Here is a 22,808-nt window from a genome sequence, read left to right as displayed (position 1 = left end):
TCTTCAGCATACTTCTGTTCAGAATCAGGCACATTGTGGTACTCACCTTTTTTTCACCCCTATTTTCCCCTTAGGTAAATGAGGAATATTTAGACAAGTTTCTTAATATTGTGCATATTTCACAGGATCGAGAGGAAGTGGAGTGCCAAAGGTGGGTCAGTTGTGAGCTGAGCCAGAGACAAAGCAGCACAGGTTGTAGCCCTCTGCTTTGCACTTTGTCAAGGATATATATGAGTGCCCAGGGCTTTGGCCAGCTGGTATTCAGTTCTGCCAGGGCAGGTTGGGTGCTCACCCCATTGTAGCTGCCCAGGAGCCCCAGGCACTCTGTGTGCTGCATGTAGTGGGTTACATGTTCCTTGGGAAAGCCAGCAAAAATGATGTATGCCACCACCTTGGTTGCCCTGAAATCTGGTGACGGAATGGCTTGGCACCAAGGACCAAGCTCCATGTAGGTGTGCTGTGACTTCTGCATAATGCTGGGGACAGGCAGAGCTCTTTTTCAGTGGCTGTGCACAGACTGTGTGAGGAAGGAAGGCATGTGTGTGGCCTAAAGGTAGGGGTTTTGCTGCTGCCCCGTGGGATGTGGATAAGCAGGCTCTGGTATCCCAGGGTGTCCCCTCCTGGGAAAAGATGAGCTGCATGACACTATTAAAAGGTGGACACTTGGGAAATTGACTTCTTCGTATTTCAGACAGGCAGCTCTTGTGACACTGCCAAACACACCCACGGGCTGAGACTGCTGAGATGGTCAACAGTGTGTCAAGGAGATTTCTTCTGAGGATGTCATAATAGATGCAGCCCTAGAGACCTGTTTGGCAAAGCATGCCAGTAACTTAATTCTGCCTGTGCTGCAGTGTCCACAGAGGAAAAGAGCCTCTCTGGAAGAGAGATGAAGTCTGTAGTCTGGTCAGGTCAGCATTCCCCTAGCACATGTAATTGGATTGCTATGTACCCCTTAGCAGATGGGGAAGGTACAGAGGTGGCCTCGCTACAACCTCAAGCTATACCCTTTTTCAGGGGTGCTTCAAGACAGATTACTTCATTTTTGGGGGTTAACTTAAAATGTCTTGCATCAGTAGTGGTGTTCTCAAACACACAGTAGAAGTGTACATTTAGGTTATAATCAATGTAGGCATTGAACTTCCTGAGATTTTTTTTCCCTTTGTATGTGCTTGTAAATAATACATGCTGAATGTCAAAAGAGCATAAGCTTCCAGTGTCTGGTTCTTTATCCCATGCTTTTGTCCATTAATATATAGGCACATTTCAGGACTCTGTCTTCACATGCAAATATCCCCTGGGCACACACAGCTGGAATTCAAGTACATCTGGTCCAGGCTTGCCATAACTCTCCCAAACAATTGTCCTAAAACTCTTCAGCCAAAGGCTCAGGTAGATGTGCTTCACAGTTCAGCTGATTTTTTTGTTGTTGTTGTGACTGACAAATTATACCTTTCCAGGTGTTTTTCCTTGTTAGAGAGACACTGTTGAAACACTGTAAATGTCAAAAAAACAATACCACTCTAGCTTTAGGTGTAGAGCATACTAGGTATTTTTATTGTTGTCTTTTCTGTACTGTGCTAGAAAAGCTGAAGAAATGAGAATTTCCCAGGTACTGGACAGCTTTAACAGATTGAATCCCTATTTATTTTTTTTCCTGTAGGGGAACTGTGACTTTTTAAAAAGGGATGCTGCCCCTGACTCTGTAAGCCAGATCTTTGCCAGAGTGCAGTTTCACATTATCAGGGGCTGGCTGCCATGTACCCCCAGGCAGATTTTTGGTCTTCTCCCTGCAGGATTGCTGGTGCTGATCTAATCCCTCAAGAGAGTCAGTTCAGGGAGCACAAGGGAGAGAAACTCATCATGAAAAAGAAAAGGTACTGAGGAGTGAATGGATAGGGTGGTGGCAGAGTGGGGGGATGCCTCTTGGTACCAGCATTTGGTGGGTTTATTTGGAGGCATTTCAACATGAAATGTGCTCTCTGACATTCCCTGCAATGTGATGATTGATGCTGGCTTTGTGGGCCCTGTAGTAGGAATGATACAGGTACTGCCCTCATTGGTAGCAGTTGGTGATTTAAGAGCCCACAGAGTATACCGGAGGAAAGTGTCAGGATCACAAAACCCTGCAGAGAGTTGGGTTTGGCCTCTGAAAGGCCAGACATTTAAATAGGCATCATCAAGACCTCACAGAAGGTTCTAGGCAAGGCCTTTTCTATTCAAGCTTCCCCTGTCCAGCTGCCATGCAGAGTTAAATACCAGATCCCACTGCACACCAGCTCCCCACGAGAATGAGGGTCTGTGCTTTTAGCAGGGCCACAGCTTGAGGTTTCCTGGACAGGGAAAGAAAACAGGAGGAGAAAATCCTTTGGTGCCACCACACCATTAACTTGTCTGTTAAACTGTATGGTACCAGTAAAGTGGTGACTGACTGGGAAGGTAAGCAGCATTCCTCACCTCTGTGCCCAACATGTCTGTGGGACTGTAGAGCAACCCTTAAAATCTGTAGTGATCACTCTTAATTCGCTGTTAACTTCTAGTTTGGCAGAGCAGCATGCATGCAGTGGTAATTTCTTAGCTCCTTTCCAGCTGCTACTCAAAACTTGCAAAATGCATGTGGTAGCCTTGGAGAAGTGCAGCGTGTGGTACAATCACAGCTGTTCATTCCCTGCCAGCTTCCTCTAAGCAAATCTTTTTTTTTTGCCTGTTGCATTAGTTTTAACTGCTGTGAATGATGCAACATACTAAACCTGACATTTCCTGTTGTAGTATTCTGCTGTTTCACATCCATCATATATTCCTAAGTGTGTTACTGAGTTTAACTTCAGTACTAAAATGATAAACTGCTTTGTTTGTGACAAGTTAAAAATAACAAATTTCACACACAGTAACAGAAACCATATTCTTACTGTATGTATCAATTATAGAATGTTTTGTGTGTAATACACAAGAAGTCAATGTTGCATTCAGGTTTCTTAAAGACAGTTCTTCAAAGGAAATTTTTTCACTGAATAGAAAGAAAGGATTATATAAAACCCGCTGGTAGTAGTGTAATGCTGAAAAATACACATTAGTGCCAATAACCTTGTGAAACACAGTATATAAGTTATTCAATGTTTTGTTTTCCAGTCTTCCAAAAAAGAAAAGCATACATTCCCTGGTATTTCCAGACAGGCATATTTACCTAGTCTTTGCTAGGAATCTGAATTTTCAAAGCATTCATCAAGTATAAAGGTATGTTTAAAAACACTAATTTGCTATGTTCAGATAGCAAACTAGTTCTATTGCAAGTACTCTACACTACTAAGAAAATGAAACAAGTACCTTAAAAAACCGAGAACAGAAAACCAACCAGTTGTTTTTAAAAAAATAATTTATGAAAAAGCCCTACAGTGATGTCTGTACTCTGCCAGCAAGAGTTCCTTTTGTACAAAGATTGTGATATGATCAACTGAAGTCCTGATTTATTGATGACTCCTCTTTCTATAAGACAGCTTAAGGTTTCCTTGTTACCATCATCAGTTATTAGATAAACTAATTCATTCTATAAGACTTCATAAGAAAAATAATTTTACAGATATTTTTACAACTGATACACATGTGATTTTAACTCTAGTGACTAAAGGCAGGCTATGGTATGGAAATGCAGACAGCTGCCTCTGAATGAAACAAAGCTTCAAGGAAGCTTAGCATGCTGAAATCAAGGGGGGCACATAATCTCCATCCTAGGGTGCTAAAGTATTGACTGTCACATCAGTCCAGGGTCATTAACAGCTTTGGCTTTGGCATACGGACTTAGGACTAAAGAGTGCTCTTGAAAGGAGGACATAAAACTGTAGGCAATGGCAGTCGAGTCAATCTGGTATCAAAATACAAGTGGCCTTGCAGCCTACTCATAGGGAAGACCTGGAAAAATCAGAAAAAGTGGTTAAGTGCAATGTTAGTTTATATACTGTAAATTGTGCCTTGCTTTTATTATGGTACTTTGCCTAGTATTTGTATTTTGTTAGCTAGATTATTTTCTTAGATAACAGAAATGTACTAAAGGTAATTTGGCCTTCAAAAGGAAGCAGTTACTGTGTGCAAGGGCTTACAATGTGAACCCAGAATTGGGTAAAAAACAGTTAATAAGCTCAAGTGTTTAACTTTGTTTTTAACTTCCCATGCTCCCCAATGATTTATGATTTGAAATTTAAAAAATGTCTTTAACAACATAGTGAGTATAAAACTACCATGACTTGAGCAGTTAACTCACTAAGCCACCTCATATTATCTAGGCATCCTTTAAGGACAACCATATTAAAGAAATATTCAAGTTTAAAATAACTTTCCTATGTTGCACCCTACTTTTTTATGTAAAAAATAAATGGGTGGGGGACAGGATTTAAACTTACCTTCATGCTGTGGGGAAAAGGTAGAGATTGCTATGTCCTGCCTTTCCTGCAAGTGCATCTTTGGTGTGGTTCATTGATTTTTTTCCCCTTTGGCAGCCAGCCATGGTTGCCCCAGAGCTTTTATATCAGGTTATAGAAACCCCAGGAAGTAGTTTGGTTGGCATTTTTTCTGCTTTTGGGGAGCATGTAGGAAGAGAGAAGCTGCTCTTCCCAGTAGTGTCTAGATCTTGGAGAGAGAAAAGAAGAGAATCGATCAGGTCCTTGATTCTCTTCTCCACACTAGAGCAGACTCAGCACTGCTGAGCTTCGAGTGTCTCTTTGCCCCTCTTCCCAAAGGCTCGTAAGCCAGCTGGGAACAGCAGGACTAAAATAAATATATTTCAATGAGTAGTATGTCTCCTACAGCAGATGAGGCACTGAGCTGAGGATCTGGTAGTGGGATTTCCTTCCTTAATCTGCCAGTATAGTACAAAAGCAAGTCACTTCGAACTAGTCAGGGAATCTGGTCTGAAGTATTGATTGTGGTTTCTCATTCCTGTTAGTAAGCTGATCAGCCCCAGTGTTGCAAAAGCCTCTGTGTAGTTTCTGTAACGAGTTAATTGTTTGTGGCATCCCTCTAATACCATTCACAGGTTCTGCTAGCAGCATTGTATTCAGGAAAAGTCCCCTTGCAGAGGCAAATGCATAATAATTGGTGCTCGGTGGTGCAATTCAGCCATTTCTGCCTGCAGGCTCCTTTTCATGAGGTGCAGTTTGCTTTGCTGATGGCAGGCCCACTGGGGAGGAGGAGCTGGAGGAAGGATGGCTTTGCATTTTCCTCATGCCATTCAGAACAGCATGCACCATTCCTGGAATAAGCAGGGAGAGGAGTGCTCCCCTCCCCCAGCCACTGACACCTTGCAATATCACACCACAGCTGGAGACCTGTGAGAGAGCCAGACAAGAGTCTGGTGGGTTTTTCACTCCCTCTGTTACACTGAGTGTTGCTGTATCATGGCACAGGTGCTGCAAGATGTTATATTCTATATCACAAGCACTGTACAGGTGGGTCCTGGCATGTAACAATTTGCAGGCTTCCACTTATTTCTCAGACTGAGGACTCGGTTGTGAGCTATCTGTAGTAAAAGCTCCTTGCTCCCATTCTCACCTTAAAGGTACAAAAGAGATCAAGAAAGGAAAACTTGACCAGATTTTCAGAAGGTGATGATCAGTAACAGAAATTATGCAGTCACAAGTTACCTGGGTTTGGTAGGAAAGAAATTACAACCTGACTGTTGATAAAAGTCAGTGATGATTATTTGTGCAATTAAGACTGAGGGAGGGTTTGAGGCTGCAAGGGAGGTAGAATCCGAGACTTTTTTTTTAGTATTTGGGAAAATGAACATGAGGTAATTTATGATGTGTTGTGGCTTGATTTTACTCAAAAACTGACAGATCAGAATTTTAAGAAGAGCAGAGGGAGAATGGGGGAGTAGAATGGACCTGCTGCTGCTGCTAACAACCATTAACAAATACAAAGCCAGCTGCTCTTAGAGCAGAGCTGATCCTTTCAGTGCCTTTAACAGCACAGTATATATTCAGAGGAGGGGAATTCATGAGGCCCTGTGGACCTACACCATGGCATTACACAAAAATGCAAACCCTAACAATGGGTGGCCTCAGCAGTTCCATCTGGCTCACCATTAACAAGGTTAAAGGAAAGTGGGTTTCCTTGGCTGTGTCACACACAATTTACACTTCAGATGCTTTAACTTTGGAGCCAGACCAGAAGGAGCACCGCTCTAAACATACGTGGCAAGGGTTTCCTATCATGTGTGGTAAGCAGGCTTGGTATTGATGTCCTTGGAAAGATACAGAGTAGTAGCATTTGGATAATTTTTAAGTACTATCTAGAAACTGAAGATATTTTTTTTGTTTGTTTTTGTTTTTGTTTTTTTGCTAAATCATTTTTTTAAAATTACGTCAAATTAGAATTACAGTTAACTATTACTTGCTGAGAATATTTTAAGGGGATTACAATATTATTGGCTGGATTTAGCTAACAGCAGAAATTATTTGAGGCCTGGGAAGTGTTAGCACCTGCATTACTGGTAAGGTAACCTGAAAACTCCAATCAACTTTTAAGCTAAAAGAGATACTGATGCTCAGAAATGTATTCTGTTGTAAACTACTCTGCTTTCAGAGCCACCGAAATACTTGGGTAATAGCATAGTTAACCTTGGCAGATAATGACCTTTAAAAAAACTTAGCTGTATAGATCTGGTGGTATATCAACAGGTATGATAGCCTGTTAATTTCTACTCTACCTTTCATGTTCAGCCTCTGTGGTAAAGATCTTTGGTAATTTCCAAGGAGAGAGTACTTCTATTGCTGCTGCAGAGGTATTCAAGGCATTCCACAGAGCAGAGCAAATGTTGCACTGGATGACATACCGCAAGAGACATAGTCATCTTGGCTGCCTTGGGCCATAAATTAGTAGTTTGATAACAGAGTGGAACTTCATACTTCTCCTGAAGTTTAACAATTAAAATTGCATACCATGAAAGCAGCAGAGGCTGTAGAGTAACAGTTACCATAGTGACATTGGTAGTGTTGGGCTGAAAGGCCCCAAGCAAGCATCCTGCCACACTGAGCTTTCTCCTTGGTGTGAGCAGTGCAGCACTGCTCTGACGGGGCACAGTTCCTCTCAAGCATGGTGCTGAAAGGTTGGCATTGGCCTCAACAGTTGCTTTGTGCCTCCCAGGCTTTGCCACCAGGTGAGACAGTGTCACTGGTTATGGCATGTGTTACGTGCCATTAATGGAGGAGCTGGTGTGGCTGGCCCTGTGCTTGTTTATCCCTCTCCCTCCTCTGTTGTCCAGCTCTCTGACTTGCCCTTGTAGCCCCTGTGTACTGCCCTTCCATATCTCTTACTAAGATAGGAATATCCTTAAACATGACACTTGAGTTCCTTACTGGATGCAGCAGTCCTGTAATCACAGCCATGATTGTTGTAAGATGCCATTTGACAGTCGTGTCAGAGCCGCCAGGTCTCTCTCAAAGGCTTCCTGCCTGCTGCATTTGAGGTAATTACAGACAAAGCAAATGGAGCTGAGAAGTCATCTTATGACTAATTGGTCACAAATGATTGACATTGCAATCTCTTCTCAAGTTTTAGCTACCAAACTGCTTTCTGACTGTGAGCAGCAGCCTTTGACTCAAGCCCCATTTTCACAATAGCCTCAGAAAGAAAATGGAGAGCTCTTCTTGCTGAGTCCTGACAGGTGCAGCTTTTCTACACCAAGCATTGCAGTGGAAGTGAAGGAAAAATAACACAGCAAGGCAGAATCTGTGAAGGAGGTAAAAGGAGAACTGTCCAGCTTCAAGTACCGTGTGCATGAGTAGAAGGTGGGAAATTCCCAACCATGCTATGAATAAGTAGAGGGAGAAGTCATGTAAAAATGATTACTTAAGCTGAAATATGGACAGTCGATTTATGGAGAATATGTAAAAGAAAGGTGTAAACCCACATTTATTTACAAGAGGGAAAATAAGCATCTCTGTGTGCTGTATTTTGTGTGTATTTAACTCAAAGCACACTTTGCAGCCAACTCAGCTACTTTCTTTGTCAGATGAATTATTTTTAAGTTCATTGTCTCTAACTGAAATACTTAAACACATCCACCATGTTTACAAAATTTAAGTTCAACATCTGCATAATGTGCCTGGTCTTGCCATGCATGATTCTTTCATCCATCCTTCACACACGCAGTGATCAGGTACAGATCAGATAAATGAAATACTCTGATGCATTCATGAAACCATACAGATTTGTCTTAAGACTGTGTATGTGCTGTGACCAAGGTTACCTCAGACACAGGATGTGGTTACACACTGTAGTTGCTCTGGAAAGAGCATCGAGGATGGTGGAAATCTTACTGCTTAATTTATTCCCTCACACTTTCTGCCAGTGTTTATCACACCTGCAGTTGTGCCACTGCAGTGGTATATAATTTCGCCTCAAAACTTCAGGTGTGATGGGAAGCAAGGTCAACAAACACTAGAAACTGAAAAAAATAGGTGACAACAGAAAATCTAGGCTGTTGAGAATTGGCTGTTTCAGTCACGGCATGGATCATGCTCAGGAGCTTTTGAAAGAAGATCGTATGTCTTTGGAAATATTCTTATCGAAAAGGGGGCTTTTTACGGGGTGATTATCTTCCATTTATTTTCAAACTACCAAAAAAGAAGTCTGAATGAAATGTGAAGTAGTTGAGCTGGAGTCCTGGTCACTCCTATGGTTATGAATGGGTTGCAGCACTCAGGCAGGATCCCTGGCACTTGCCTGTGTTCTGCCTGGCAGAGTATATTATTGCTGGCTTGGATCACAGTACAGAGTGTGGAAACAGAAGGACACCCCAGGAGCTGTTGCTGATGCTGCCAAGACAGCAAGCAGCAGTGGCACTCAACTGTGCAAAGCTTTGTGTGAAACTGGGATGAAAGCTAAGCACAGTAGTTTGTTGAAGGCATTCTGGTTCAGACTTTTGCACCATGTAAAAAGCGTGTGTTTTCTGCACCTGATTCTCATTTTTGTGCTTCCTGCCAATAAGGAATGAATAAGTCCTGTGGAGCAGTTTTCTGCATTGGTATGAAGACCAGTTAAGCTCTTGATAACCCTCGTTTTCCTTGTAATGTTTATAGACATAAGTGAAATAACTTTTCACAACTTGTGTATGACTTTTCATCCCAGTAATTTCACAGCAGTGAAATAGCCATAACAAAGATGACAATTTGCTGTCTGTGTCTTGTGCTGTGTTGGGGGTTATACTGGACAGCCAGCAGCTCATTGCTCTAGTATACAGCAGAGCCCTACAAATTTACCAGGTTGGCTCCAGAGCCCTCCCCTTAACCTGTATGTCCCTAGCCAGTGAGCAGACCGTAACCTACACAGAAGGTCCTTAGGGTTCACCACATGCCTCATTCAGTGTGAAAGGCATGACAGAATCACCGAATAATCGAGGTTGGAAAGGATCTCAGGGATCAAGTCCAACCCCTAACCCACTACCACTGTGGTTACCAGACCATGGCACTGAGTGCCATATCAGTCTCTTCTTAAAAACCTCCAGGGATGGAGAATCCAACATCTCCCTGGGCAGCCCATACCAATGCCTGATCACCCTCTCTGTAAAGAATTTTTTCCTAATATCCAACCTAAACCTCCCCTGACACAGCTTAAGTCCATGTTTGGATGTAAATCTTCCTTCTGTCAGGAGGTTGGTATGATCTCCAGATGGTTGTATTTCAGCCTTTCAAAAAAGGATTAGTAGATTGTAGGTATGAGACAGGGTTTTCTCATCTTCACTCTCTGGGGAACAGATGTCGCTGACCACTTGTAGGAGGATTACGCCAAATAGTGGAAGCAGCACCACGAGATGTGGGGAGAGGCTGTGCCTGAAGAGCACAGGCATCAAGGGAAGCTCTGGGTGGTACAGAGTGAAGCATTCAGCTACAAAGTGTATGGTGTCTCCTAAGACTGGTGGAGTTTTTTACAGTGGTGCAGTAATAGATCACTAACACCCAATACAATTTGTTATTGCACAGATTGAGGGTTGTGGCACCTGTAAACTATCCCTCAGGAGTAGCTGTGAGGAAGAGTTCATGCAAATGGAGGACACTGACTGGGTGGTATAGGCCCTGCTCCAGCCTGATGCTGAGCAGGGGTCCTTTGCCCTTGCTCTGCTTGCCAGTGAGCTCCCTGCTCCCTCCACCCAGCAATAGGCATTTATCCAGAATGGAAAAAAAACAGATCCAGTTCTCTGTTTAGCTGTGAATTTAAATGCACTGCCCCAGCTGGTTTAGCTGTGGTATTTTAAGGTCTTGTGGGAGAACGATACTCTTTAGTTTTTCCTGTGGAAGATCTGCCACTGGAATAATTAACTGCTCAATATAAGAGTTTTGCCCATAACTTTGTATTGGTATGGCCAAAAATCACTACAGGAAGTAACCGAGTTTCAGTTAGAGTTAATGAAATCCTCTGGGGTCCTATGGATTTGTCCTATGTTCCTAGCCACTGCAGTACGTCCCAGTCCTTTCCATGTCTTCTAATCTACCCCCAGAATCTGGAAGCAGAGGAGAGCAGACAGGCCACTAGCTGACTAATCCTTTATTTTTCCAGAAGCTGGGATTTGCCCTCCAAACCAGAAAAACTTGTAACCATTTCCTCTACAGAAATTCCATACCTTCCTAGCCTGTGAGCATTTCACATAAGTGGCTGCAGAAATGCATGTGCTGCCTTCCACTCCAAAGAGAGATGTGATGCATCATTAGGAACTTGAGGGATTGCATTAAAAATGTGTTGTCCTTTCTGCCTCTGTGGGCTTCCAGTCTTGACATACACTTTTCCCCCCTTGCACAGTGAGTGCCAAGGAATCACTGAAAGGTTGTGAATTCATCAGTAGATGAATTGTTAAGACACAGACACAATACTGGCATTAATCATTTTTCTGGTTTGTGACTGCTTTCGAAATTGTGAATTCAAGGCTACCATAATTGAAATTGTGGCCTGGGTATGAATTTCTGATCAAAACTGCAGATAGCTGGTTGTGCTGTGCTTGGTGAGCATTATCCATTGTAGAATTTTTTTTGGCCAGTGCACTCAGTATCCAACTTCTAATATGCCGTCCTCTTGCACTGATGATGACTGGGGTGCCCTTATCTGAATTGTTCTTTGGTTTCAAATATTTTACTTTAGTCTAGGGTTCCTGCTTTATCTAAATCTCCTGATGAAGGGTTCATCAGTCATGCCAGAAAAACTGATACTTGGCTTATAAACATTCTTGCTTTTTAAATAGTTCATTCATTCTTTCTTAACTTGAAAGGCTGAGCATAAATGGGCATAAGAATCAACCATATCATTCCTCTAGCTTGGCCATCATTCCTCAGTTTTGTTTTTTCAGCTTATGCTGCATTATACTTGCAAGTGTTAACATCAACCAGTAAACAAAAATTTACTGGAGGAACTGAGGGGCTTCAGCCCACATTGCCTCTCAGTTTATGTCAGCCTGACCTCTGAAAACAACTGTGGCTACTTACTGCATTTTGACTTTTCAGTATTCATACATAGTGGGAAATTCTTCTGCAGTTACATTACTAAAATTAATGGTGATTAAGCTCAAGGAAGGAATCAGAATTGTTTGGGATTTACACCCACATGACTGAGAGCAGAATTTAAATCATTAAAATGCTAGGAACAAAATTGTGGAAGCAAAAATTCTCTGTAAAATTTTATAAAGTTTTAAAAACCTAATTGTTAAAAATTTACTGGAGTGATACAGTTTAATCTATGTAATCACAAGAGGGCTAAAGTAATCTAGTTTACCACATACAGTACAATTACTTTAGTTATGTTTAATTATTTTTTAATGTACACAGAATAACCAAAATTCAGAGAAAGAAGTATTAAACTCAGACCTGTGCATGAGATATGCCATCCTGAGGCCAAATTAAGAAAAAGGAAACACCAAATTTTGAAACAAAAATCTTGGCTTTATATGCACGACTGTGCTTCTTATTTTATGTACACAATTAGAAGAATTAACAAAGATAAATCTGGTGGTGAGATAGGGTGGAGTAGTAGAAAATGGCATTATTTCACTTTAATTCCTGGGGATCATGCAGTGTGGGTCTACAGAAGTACTTGCCTCAGGTGGGAATTAAAAGCTTTAATATATGAGACTTAATCATGTTGCAGCTGAAATCCTCTTTTTCATGCTTTACTGTCGCTTCTGTATTTTGACATGGAAAGTTTTGAAATTGTTTTCTTTTAGATGTTAAAAGTCTAAAAATATGTTAGGGGAAATGCTGAACACAGACATGTAGTATTAATGTCACTATATGGGGCTACTCCATTTTAGCAAATTAAGCAGAAAGTTTGGAAAAGTGAATTAGGCACTGACTGGGTTTTTTTCTCGGTCATTGCATCACAGTGATACAGATTTTCCTTACTGGTTAAATGAGGCTATAGAGCATCTGAATGGATTAATTCTTCTTGCAGGCATTGAACATATAAATTTATAGCTGTTATTTCAAGGAAAACCAATGACATGTTTGAAGTCCTTTTGTTACACAGTTGACAAAGGAAGCCCTGTGTGTATTTCCTCTGACATGAGTTACTCTGTTGGTTCCATGAGCTCTGGAAGGAACCCCTGTAGGGAGAGCTGGCATGGCTACCTCAAAATGAGTGTGTCAGACAGCAACTGTCCCTTTACTTCTGAAGAGTCAAATGAAGATGCAAGCTGGTGGTCAATCCTTAACACTTGTGAGGCCTATATTCATTCATGCAAGTCATCTAATTTAGGGAATGTAATAGGTGAATACATATTAAGTCAAGATTTAAGTCAGTCTGTACTCCTGTACTTCTGACACTGTGAATGGCACTGGTTTATAAGGGGTACCTAACGTCATATGACTCTAAAGTGATATTTGGGGAAAAAGAATAAGTTATGAACTTTCAGAGCAGCCCTCCTCCTCCTCTTCCTCTACTACTAGTGCCGAGATGCCATTTGGTGTTTCCTGCTGTTGTGGTGAGTTGGTGTTACTTGTATTTGCTCCTAATGTTAGTGATAAATAGGGAACAAAAGGAAAATGGTGGCTTTTTAGAACTAATTCCCAGTTACCTACCACCCTTTTATCTCATCTGGGGATTAGCTGCTCAGTGGGTGCAGAAACCCTGGAACCCAGCTCTGTTGGGAGGCAGGTAAGGTGAGGCACGCCTCTTAGCTCCTGAACAGCACCTCACTGACTCAGAAAGAGTTGATCCTTATCCTCATGGCCAGGAGGCTCAAGCCACATCTGTGAAGGCTTCTGGTGTTACTGAGCTGTGCTTCTGTAAATGGGGACACCAAGGAGTGGTTTCAAACCCAGCCAGACAAGGTGCACTTTGGCCAGCCCCATGCCTGCCCAGCACTGCACCCCCACCTAACCTTGGTAATAGGCTAAAAATGTTTGGTTTACACTGTAAAGATACCCAGAGCAAATCTTTGTGTCAGCCTTTCCACCACCATGAAGTATGGAAAATTCTTAGTGTTTTTAGAAGCACTGCATACAGAACCGGTGTAATTAAAAATCTTGTTTTAAATTATCATTCTCGCTGAAATTAAGGCTTTTACAAAGGAAATTTGTGGTTGAGGGCACTTCTCTGTGTGTTTTCATGATGCAAAAGATTAACACTTGCAGGCTTATTTGAAATAATTTGATATAATTTTAAATCTATGATATAGAATTGTTTAAAAAATAACATACAAAATCAGTGACAGTTTATCTGTCTATATTAAAATATAGACATTCTTTCCACGATGTGTGGATACCATTGGAGCAAAACCTTTCATGTTATTTAGAAAAAAGATCTTGCCTTGTATATTGTTGTTTCAGGAGTTCTTAACTCTCAGTATAAAGAAAACCCTTTTGTTGTTACAATTGAAAGTCCATCCAAAGCATTCCTCTCTTGAGGATGCATTTCATGAGGTTTTTTGTGTGATTATGTGAAAAATAATTTTCCTTCATGCCTGTAAAGAGGGCTGAGTGGATAACAGAGATAAGGTTTCATGGAATGGAAGGAAGAATGGAAAAAAATATTGTTGAGGTTAGTTTTAGGAGCTGCTGCCTGTGTAGTCCGTTCCATTTTTGTGGAGAAAAATACTGTATTTTGTGCATTTGGAACCACCTTTTTGTTTCATTTTTGTTCTTGGTTCTCAAAAAAAAAAAATTTAAAAAACCCCCACCTTCTAGTAAAATGATCAGATTTCACACTAATTAATTTCCTCACGATCTTAAGCTATATTGTATCCTCAAAGGCCTGATTTATCAGGCAAATGCCCCATGTTGTTTGTTAGCTTCTTTGTTGGGGGGTGAGGGGGAGGGGAAACCCAAGCAACAAAAGACCGTAACCTATTGATAGGATTTCTGCAATACACCGGGGAAAATAGATTGATTCAGAACTAACCACAGAAAACTGGTCGATCTGATGAGTTTACCCCGGAGCATTTTTATTTATTTATTTGTAACAAGAGTAAACATCATCAATATTCAACCCAGTGTTCTTGGAAGCCTTGCAGACACTGGGTTTGTGTCAGCTTACAGGAGATATCTGTAAGATGGAAGAAGGTGAGCGTAAAAAATGGAGGGACCTTGTTTTTCTCAGGAAATTGAAAATATCCGATCTTTGGTATGTCATGTGTTGTAGGATTTGTAGGAGAAATAGATGAACAATTTTATTTTCTTAGGAGAGGTTATTTTTTTATTGTTATTATTATATTTCTGTTAATCTCAAGAAGCTAGTAAAGCACAGGAGATTTTCAAACTTCATTTTTTACTGAAGAACAACATCCTGCAATTAATTTTACACTGTGCTTCAGCACAGTGTTTTGAATGAATGAGGGGTTCAGTGTAGTAAATACTGAAGTATTTGTTCTTCTGCACAAACCTAGATGTAGACCCGATGGACTGCTTTCTGTATTGGTCAGGCACAGTTTTCCAGCATACTCTGCTAAAACATATAGTTTTAAAATTAAACTTTTTTTTTTTTTTCATGGATTGATAATGAGGATGCTAGTGAAGTTCTCTGCCTTAGTGTGACCCTGCTTGCTGGAACACAACATAAATGCTCCGATGAAGGTGCTAATTGCTCCATTCTCTAGTTTATTGAACAAGATGATTTACCTTTATATATATATATATATGTGTGTGTGTGTGTGTGTTTCAGTATTTTGAATACCAACACCTTGTTGTGGTGTTTTCAGTTGCCTGTATTCTCTCTTGCATTCTGCTACAGCTTAACAATTAAAAGTTAATAAACAAATGGCATGAACCCCAGCACTATGCGTGTGAGCAGAAGCATCGCAACCATTTCCCTCTCGGGGCTTGCAGGCAGAGCGTGTAGGTTCAGTGCAAGCATCTGTATGTCTCTGACTCACCAGCACTTCGTTTGCATCCTTAAAAAACAGAAACCTGGGGCGCGTTTCTGCGCGTTAATCCCCCTGGGTGCGGGGAGCGGGGCAGCTGCGGGTCCCGGCTCGGCAGCGAGGGAAGGGAGCGCGGGGAGGCTCCGTCCTGCGCCCCGTGATGTTTGTACAAAACACGGGTCAGCTTTATTTCACCTGGGATTCAATGCCGCTTAAAAGGTTCCGGGAGGAGGGAGAAATATCCCGAAACAGTGCCAGCAATGGAGTCCCCCGGGGTGGAGGGAGGAGTGGAATGCCTTAGGAGCTGGGGGCAGGTGCTGCTGCTGCTGCTCAGGGTGCGGCCGGGGTCCCCATCGCCTCCTGCTTCACCCTGCCGGGCGATGCTGCTGCTGCTTCTGCTCCTCTTGCTTCTACTCTCCTGCCTCCTGCAGCTTGTTGCCCTGGCAGCAGACCAAACATTTTCATTTTCCGGGGGACTTGCTGTCTGTTTTTAAGTTGCAGCATCTGCAGCCTCACACTTAGTTGCAGCATTTCTTGCTCTGAAAGGATGTCTGCATGTGCCATCTGTGTAAAGGCAGAAGGGTAATGACAGTTTAAAAGACTACTAAAACTTTTCACTTTTAAGTGAACGTTTCTCAACAACAAAGATTTTTAATATTTTAACTGTTTTAAGTAAAAGTGATTAGTCCTCTTCATACTACAGTAAAATATGGGAGATGCCCATTTAGCAGCAATCAGCTGTGAGCCTGTCAGTCTGGAGTGCTGCTGTGACAGATCTTATATCCAGGATTTAGTTACTGGAATATTTCAATAATCAATTAAAGTAACTTGTATTTGTCAATATGAAATTAACAGATTGTCGAGAGTCTAGAAGCCTCTTTCAGACCTGTGGAGGTCTTGGAAGTGTTTCTCAGTTGCACCAGATGGTGCCTGAGCAAGCACAGCCCTCCCCAAGCTTTTGTGGTAATACCCACTAGCAAGAAGTGTCCCCTTGCACTGCCCCACAGCTTGATTCTCAAGACAAACCACTGAAGCCTTTAAAGAGTAAACCATCTTAGTTTTGTCTAAAATTTATATTTCTGTTGGGTTGTGGATAGTTGAACCACCCTTTACAGCAAAAGAGGGTATTTCAGGTGATCTGATACATGTTCTGTCTGTAAGAACTGGCCTTTCTTTAGATATGTTATGAAAGTAATTACTAAAAAAAAAAGATAGCATGCTTATCTAGTATTCTAAACGTTTGCTTTATCTGTTTAATTGTCATTCAGTTGATTGTAAAAACATCATATTTGCAGAGGCATATACCATGCCATTTTCCAAATCATTAACATTGCTAGATGGAACATTGTTTGCCAAGATGCAGGTCTTGGTTGTCTTAATTCCATTCAAAAAGGAAAAACAAAAGAGGAGTTGGTGCAGGGAATATCCTGGTGAGTTATTTTAGTCTTCCTCTGGCTCTACACCCCCTTTCTTCCCTTTGCTATCCCTGTTACATGTTAACCCCTCCGTCTCCTCCCTCCAAGAAAAAGTGAGTCATCCGAGTGACAACTTTTTTTCTCTCAGCAGATAATCGTGTGGAGCCACACCAATTATTCTCTACTTGTCGTATATATTGGATTATTATCTAAGTCATACTGTAAAGTAGAACGAAGAAGCAAGCAGTTGTGTTTGCTCTCCTTACTGCTTAGCTCGGCTGAGCTGTTATTTGTGGTGAATGTGAATTAGTGGTGAATACTTATGCAAGGCATAAGCATTGTCATTTTAAGAGGGATAGTGTTAATGTGTTCTTCCTAGGTAGGAGCTGACTGCCAGGACAAGGAAAAAAGCTGAAAACTAGAGCTGAAAACTGCATCTGGTTGTGATATTGAGTACTTCTAATGAATTTCAGTCATCCTTTTATTGCAATTAATACAGCATAGTTTATGTTGGAGTCTGTATGCTTGTTGGTTATTCATTCTTCCTTTAATATGTACAGTTCTGTGCAATCACAAAAAAACTTAGTGGAAAAAAAATTAGGAGGCTTTATAACTTTACTATATGCTCTTTTCTTTCTTCATTATTAGGTATTCATGTCTTGAGAATATTGAAACACTATGCTAGACAAGTTCTCAAGAGGTGTTCCTTTATTTGAATGTTTATCTTTTTATATCAAAAAATCACCCTGAGATCACATGTTCCTGTCTGTGCTGTAGTGAAGAAAGGATTCCTGGTTAGGATAACTGCCATCTCCTCACTTACTCTATTGCATTATTTTCTGAGTCTGAATCTCCTAGTAAATCATAGGAGCTACTGTGAGAAAGACAGCCCTATTTTAAGAATCCTTCTTGCTGTTGCTTTTTTGTAAGGGTTACTTCTACTATAATCACATTTTTAAATACTTCCCATGCTTTATTCATCTCATGATAAAATTTACATATAAACTTTTTTGTTGTATTTAAGCTGACATACAATATTGCCATGGTGCTTCTGAAGAATGAAATACTTGTTATGGATTAATACTTGTTATAGAATAATACAATTAATCTAGAGTTCCTGAGAGCATACTCAAATGAGAATTTTCTAATTTACTTAGCAGGAGTTGGCTTGTAAATTGGTCTTTATATTTTTAAGTACATAGAGGTGTGGATGTATAAGTTTGCGTGCAGGTATTATATGCTATCAGGTTTCAGTAACATTAGTGTATACAGAAGAGAGCAGCAAAGAGTGGAAGGGTTCTGGACAAAAGGGTTAATACCACACCTTAATGCACATGGGTGATGCCATGTGGTATCAATTGTAAGCTCAGAGGTGGCTGACCATTTCCATTTTGGTGTAAATCCTTTGAGAGGGAGAGCATTTCAGAGCAGGGTGTGATCTGTTCTCTTGGTAAGAGTGATTGACAAGGAATGAATAAATAGTTAAAAGAACTGAAGAAATACCACCCTCCTGTTTAAGTCCGTGCAGACCCCGGCTGGCACATATATATTCTAATGTGACACTTTAGCCAGATGCTTGAGTTGCTAACAAAAAACATTCCTGAAAAGCCAATCATATTTTAGTCACAACTGCTCTTACAGAGTTTTCTTTTGTGATGACATTTTACTGATGATTTGAACTAATGCAGGGAATTACAATCTTTTGCAAGTAGGATGTACTGATAAATACATATGTGGAAGGTGATGGAGGCCTCGTTGAGTGGAAGCAGGGGCCCTGACTGCAGCTTCTTGGTCAATTGGTGAGGTGAAATAGTTTGCTAAGTTGGATAACCCTGCGCATACCATGGTGACTGATTAAGTTGATTTGTCTGTCGCTATCCACCTACCCTGATACTAAGGCCCTTTAACCTGTTCATTTTCAAACTTTTTACTTTTTAACCATTCTAAATACGTGTGGTATGAAGGGAAAGAAGCAAGTGCAAATGCATTGCCACTGTTGCAGCAAATACAGCAGCTATAAAAGTCTCTATTCTTAATGAAGGTAAATTGCATGATTTCTGGAGTGTTTGCACATTCCCATCTTATACCGTTTTACACTAGCCCAGGAAAAGTACACTGCTAGAAACCATTGAAGAACATAATAAACATCATTCTTTAATATAACCTAAATTATAATAAATACCGTATTTGTCAATGATTAGATGTATTTATCGAAGGGGGTCAAAATAAAATACTTAAGGGTTTTTGTGTTGCTGTTCTTTTGTTTCTCTAATGGCAAGTTTTACCTCCTTACCATTTTATCCAGAAAGTGTTTAGAAAGCTTGTCAGGGAAACATAACTGGATGCCAGTTAAGAAGGCTGAATGCAACTGTTGAGCAGGGCATCATTAATTGGAATATATCTGCAATGATTTGGAAAAAAGTAGTCAGATGGATATTGTTTAATAAATTTCTATTTATTTATTTATTTATCGGGGTAAAGCTTGATCTTAGATCAGGATGTTTCTATTTTACAACATATTTAGGATGTCCTTGCTAGGAAAATCAATACTAAAATTACAACAGTGTTTGTACTTACTATTTTCTTCTTGATTCAAAGAAAGCTTTATAATCTGTGTCTTTTTAGAGGTTATTCTGAAGTATATACAGACAGGCTGGTGTAAGCATAGTAGCCACATTCCACTGAAAAATCACATAAAACTTCAATGTGTGGTGATGTAAAAATGGAGCCAGTTCACCTAAATTAATGTTACAGTAGTTGTCATAGAAGTGGTATACCTTTTGCTATAAAGGCTTTGGTTTCTTACTGATTTTTTGGTAATATATGACAGTTTTTATTAAAACTTTTCCTGAAAGAGTAATGTTTTGTTCATCATTTAACTTCTCTAAATTGTGACATGACAGTGTGCCATGGGCAGCTTATGCTGGTTTTGGTTTTTTATTGTTTGTCTGTTAAAATGAAGATATGGCTATGACCTTGCTAGTAGTGAAGAAGAGGGAGGTGTTGATGGATTGTTTCTTGGAATGCATTTGCAAATGTTAACAGCCATTTTACAGGTTTTTTTAAATCACACAGGTTTTATCAGTAGCATTTCTTTGGAAGGTAAATTCTGTAGCTGAGACTCCAGCTGTATGTACAGTTTTGCATAGACAAAATTTCTTGGGTTTGTATAGATTAGTAGCGACCACTAATATTAGCTGAAACAGTGCCTTGTTACTTCCCAGGAATCTGCAAATTTAAAGTATTTTGATGTGGGCTGGAGCCAGAACATGTTGCACTATTTTGTACATAGTTATAGTTACAGTCCTCTGTAATCCTTCAGTTGACCCCACCAGACCTAAGTATTTGTGTAATAAGATTTTTTTAAATAGCTGATAGTTAAGGGAATATTAAAAAACAAAAAACAAACTTGTTCTAGTTCTCTCCAGTAACATGTTATATTATAATAAATGTCTGTGCATTCAGTGGACGTTTAATACAACAAAGAAACAGAAACCACAGAAAAATAGCAAAAATGAGTGTTCCGTGAACATAACTAGCATAGCATAGGGTCACTATGCCTAAGGTGTGTAATTATTTCTTCATATCTTGTGTTAAAATAATGTAATCCAGGGACTGGCAGTCCTGGTGTGTGGTACAAAGTGAGAGTATGTAGTAAAGAATTGCTGAAGATTTCTTTTACAGGACTCCCGTAGCTAACAGGGGTAATAGAGGAGCATTTAGTGAATTTTAGCCGGTATTGAGGATGCTGTGCCCACAGGCTCTCCTGGTGAAGATGGCACTCCAAGTCACCATCACTTGCGCTCCGTTTGAGAATTACCAGAGAAAACAAACAAACCCTGTTTTATGACTCTTGCCAGGGCTTTGTTTATTTTCTTCTGAATCGAAACCATAAATGCCATTATGAGTCCCCTGCAATATAAGCACCGTGGAAGTTCCTCCCGCGCCCCTGCTCGCCGTCCCTTGGCTGAGCCAGAAAAGAGAAGAGATGGTGCCGGGCCCTGGGGGGAGAGCCCAGCTAGCGACCGGGCACCTCCTCGGTGGGGTTTCCCTGGCTGAAGACAGCTTTGCTCCTGAGGAGGACACGTTCGGTGTGTGAGGCAGAGCATCTCCTCTCTGCAAGGTTCTTTATGGCCCCGAACTAGCGGCGGGCGCCGGCAGGGTGAGGCCGCCTCAGGGTGAGGAGGCGGGCGCTGGGGACTGCCTCCTCCGCTCTCCTCGCCCCTCTTAGAGGTGTCCATTCTGGCCGGCGTAGAACCACACTGGTGGTACTCGCAGACCTTTAGCTGTTATAAATAGCTGGGTAAACAGCGATGCTGGAGGCTGTGGGATGTTTGAATATCTGGTGCCCTCTAGTGGAGCCGGGGGCCGCGGCCCTGCCCGGGAGGCGGCGGCCGCCTCGCCCCGGGACACGGCCCCGTGGGGAGAGCCGAGGTGGCAGGCCGGGATCCCTGGTGAAAGGTTCCCGGTCCGAAGCACGAGTGGTTGGTTTTTTTTTTGGCAAATGGCACCTTCCAAGTGACTTAAAAAGCAAAACCGAGATGTACTTCATCAGTGGGATGTTGGTGCTGTTTCACCGGTAGGCCTTGTGCACACACACTCTGAGCTTACCTGGCAGAGCAGATCTTACCATTCGAAGCTGTATTTTGTAACTATTGGTTTGTCTTTGGTTTTAGATGCTACAACTGCATTTTGTAACTATTGTTTTTTGCATTTTGTAACTATTGGTTTGTCTTTGGTTCTAGATGCTACAACTGTGGTGGCCTCGACCACCACGCTAAAGAATGTAGTCTACCTCCACAGCCAAAGAAGTGCCATTACTGTCAGAGCATCACGCACATGGTGGCGAACTGCCCCCATAAAACTGTCTCTCAGCAGCCCACTAGTTCTCAGGGAAGACATGAAGCTGAACCTCAACCTTCCACCTCTGCTTTCTCAAGAGAAGGGGGAGGAACGCACGGCTACTCGTCTCCATCGTACTCTCAGGAGGGCAGGTCGGAGATCTCGGAGCGCTCAGGCAGGTCACCACAGGAAGCTTCGTCAAGTAAGTTGTCTGCATCACCCGAAGAGCCAAGCAGAAAGGGGCCTTCTGTTCAGAAAAGGAAAAAAACTTAAAGTATTTGTCATAACTTTCTGTTTTCTTTATCCTCTTGGGATGTCTACCTCATTCAAGTACAGGGGAAATTATTTCATTATCAGTAGCTGACTTGGAATTTTAACTACTGTTGAGGAACTGTGAATTATGTTTTTTTTTTTTCTTTGATAGACAAATCACTCCAAGTAAAATACATTTGAGCAGGGTGCATTACGTTTTACCTTCTGTATGTGTGTGTTTGAGTGCACGCGCGTGTGTGTATGTGTACATATCTACAAATATATATTTTTCCATCAGACCACTCTCCAGCTCCCACAAGACATTACTGTGAAGCAATAGGCACAGTATCACAAATGATCCTGAACTCATTCCTGGAACTTATTTCCATACATATTCAAAACAACAAACAAGAAAACCAAACCAAACCTGAAAAACCATACACAGAACTGAGATCGAGACTGTTGCTTCTCTTGTGAACCAAAGGATACTTTAATATTTTTAAGCTGCCATATGGTACTAAAGATACTAAGACATCCCCGATGCCATCAATTTGAGTTATTTTCTTTGTCATCTCCACAAAGTTTCAAAACCTCTCCCCTCCCTGTGCCCATGCAGGTCAGTGTCATGGCTCAATACAGCTCTCTGTATTACCACCAGCCTTTGTTGGTGGGGAGTTTAAACTCCAGAAAAGACAATGAATGTATAGTTTCTGTGCTGGTTTCTCAAAACATTTTGTTAAATTGATATGGTTGTAACTGTAATTTAGATGACTGTTGTGTAGGGAGAGAATGTATAAGTTGTTACTGAACAGCCCCTTTTGAGTGGTATCAGAATACCATCCTGCTTAAGCCTTTGTATTCTGTGAACATTTAGAGGACCTTGGTGGCAGTGGCAGCAGCAGCAACTTCTTTTGGTCCAAAGTAGTACCCCTCAATTTCAAGGGACTGCCCACTAGTTTTCAGTTGAT

At 41.2% G+C, this 22,808-nt stretch overlaps 1 protein-coding gene across 1 annotated transcript in view; it reads left to right on the top strand.

The window, feature by feature from the left end:
- Positions 1-21,861, top strand: part of LIN28B (lin-28 homolog B) — an 84,507-nt gene extending 62,646 nt beyond the window's left edge. Inside the window, 1 exon segment of the mRNA XM_030448060.1 lies at positions 21,492-21,861. Within this exon segment, the coding sequence (XP_030303920.1) occupies positions 21,492-21,861 (370 nt within the window).
- Positions 21,862-22,808: the final 947 nt, after the last annotated feature.

Source organism: Calypte anna, chromosome 3, assembly GCF_003957555.1.
Source record: "Calypte anna isolate BGI_N300 chromosome 3, bCalAnn1_v1.p, whole genome shotgun sequence".
NCBI classification, from domain to species: Eukaryota; Metazoa; Chordata; class Aves; order Apodiformes; family Trochilidae; genus Calypte; species Calypte anna.
This window is presented reverse-complemented; position numbering and strand designations above follow the sequence as displayed.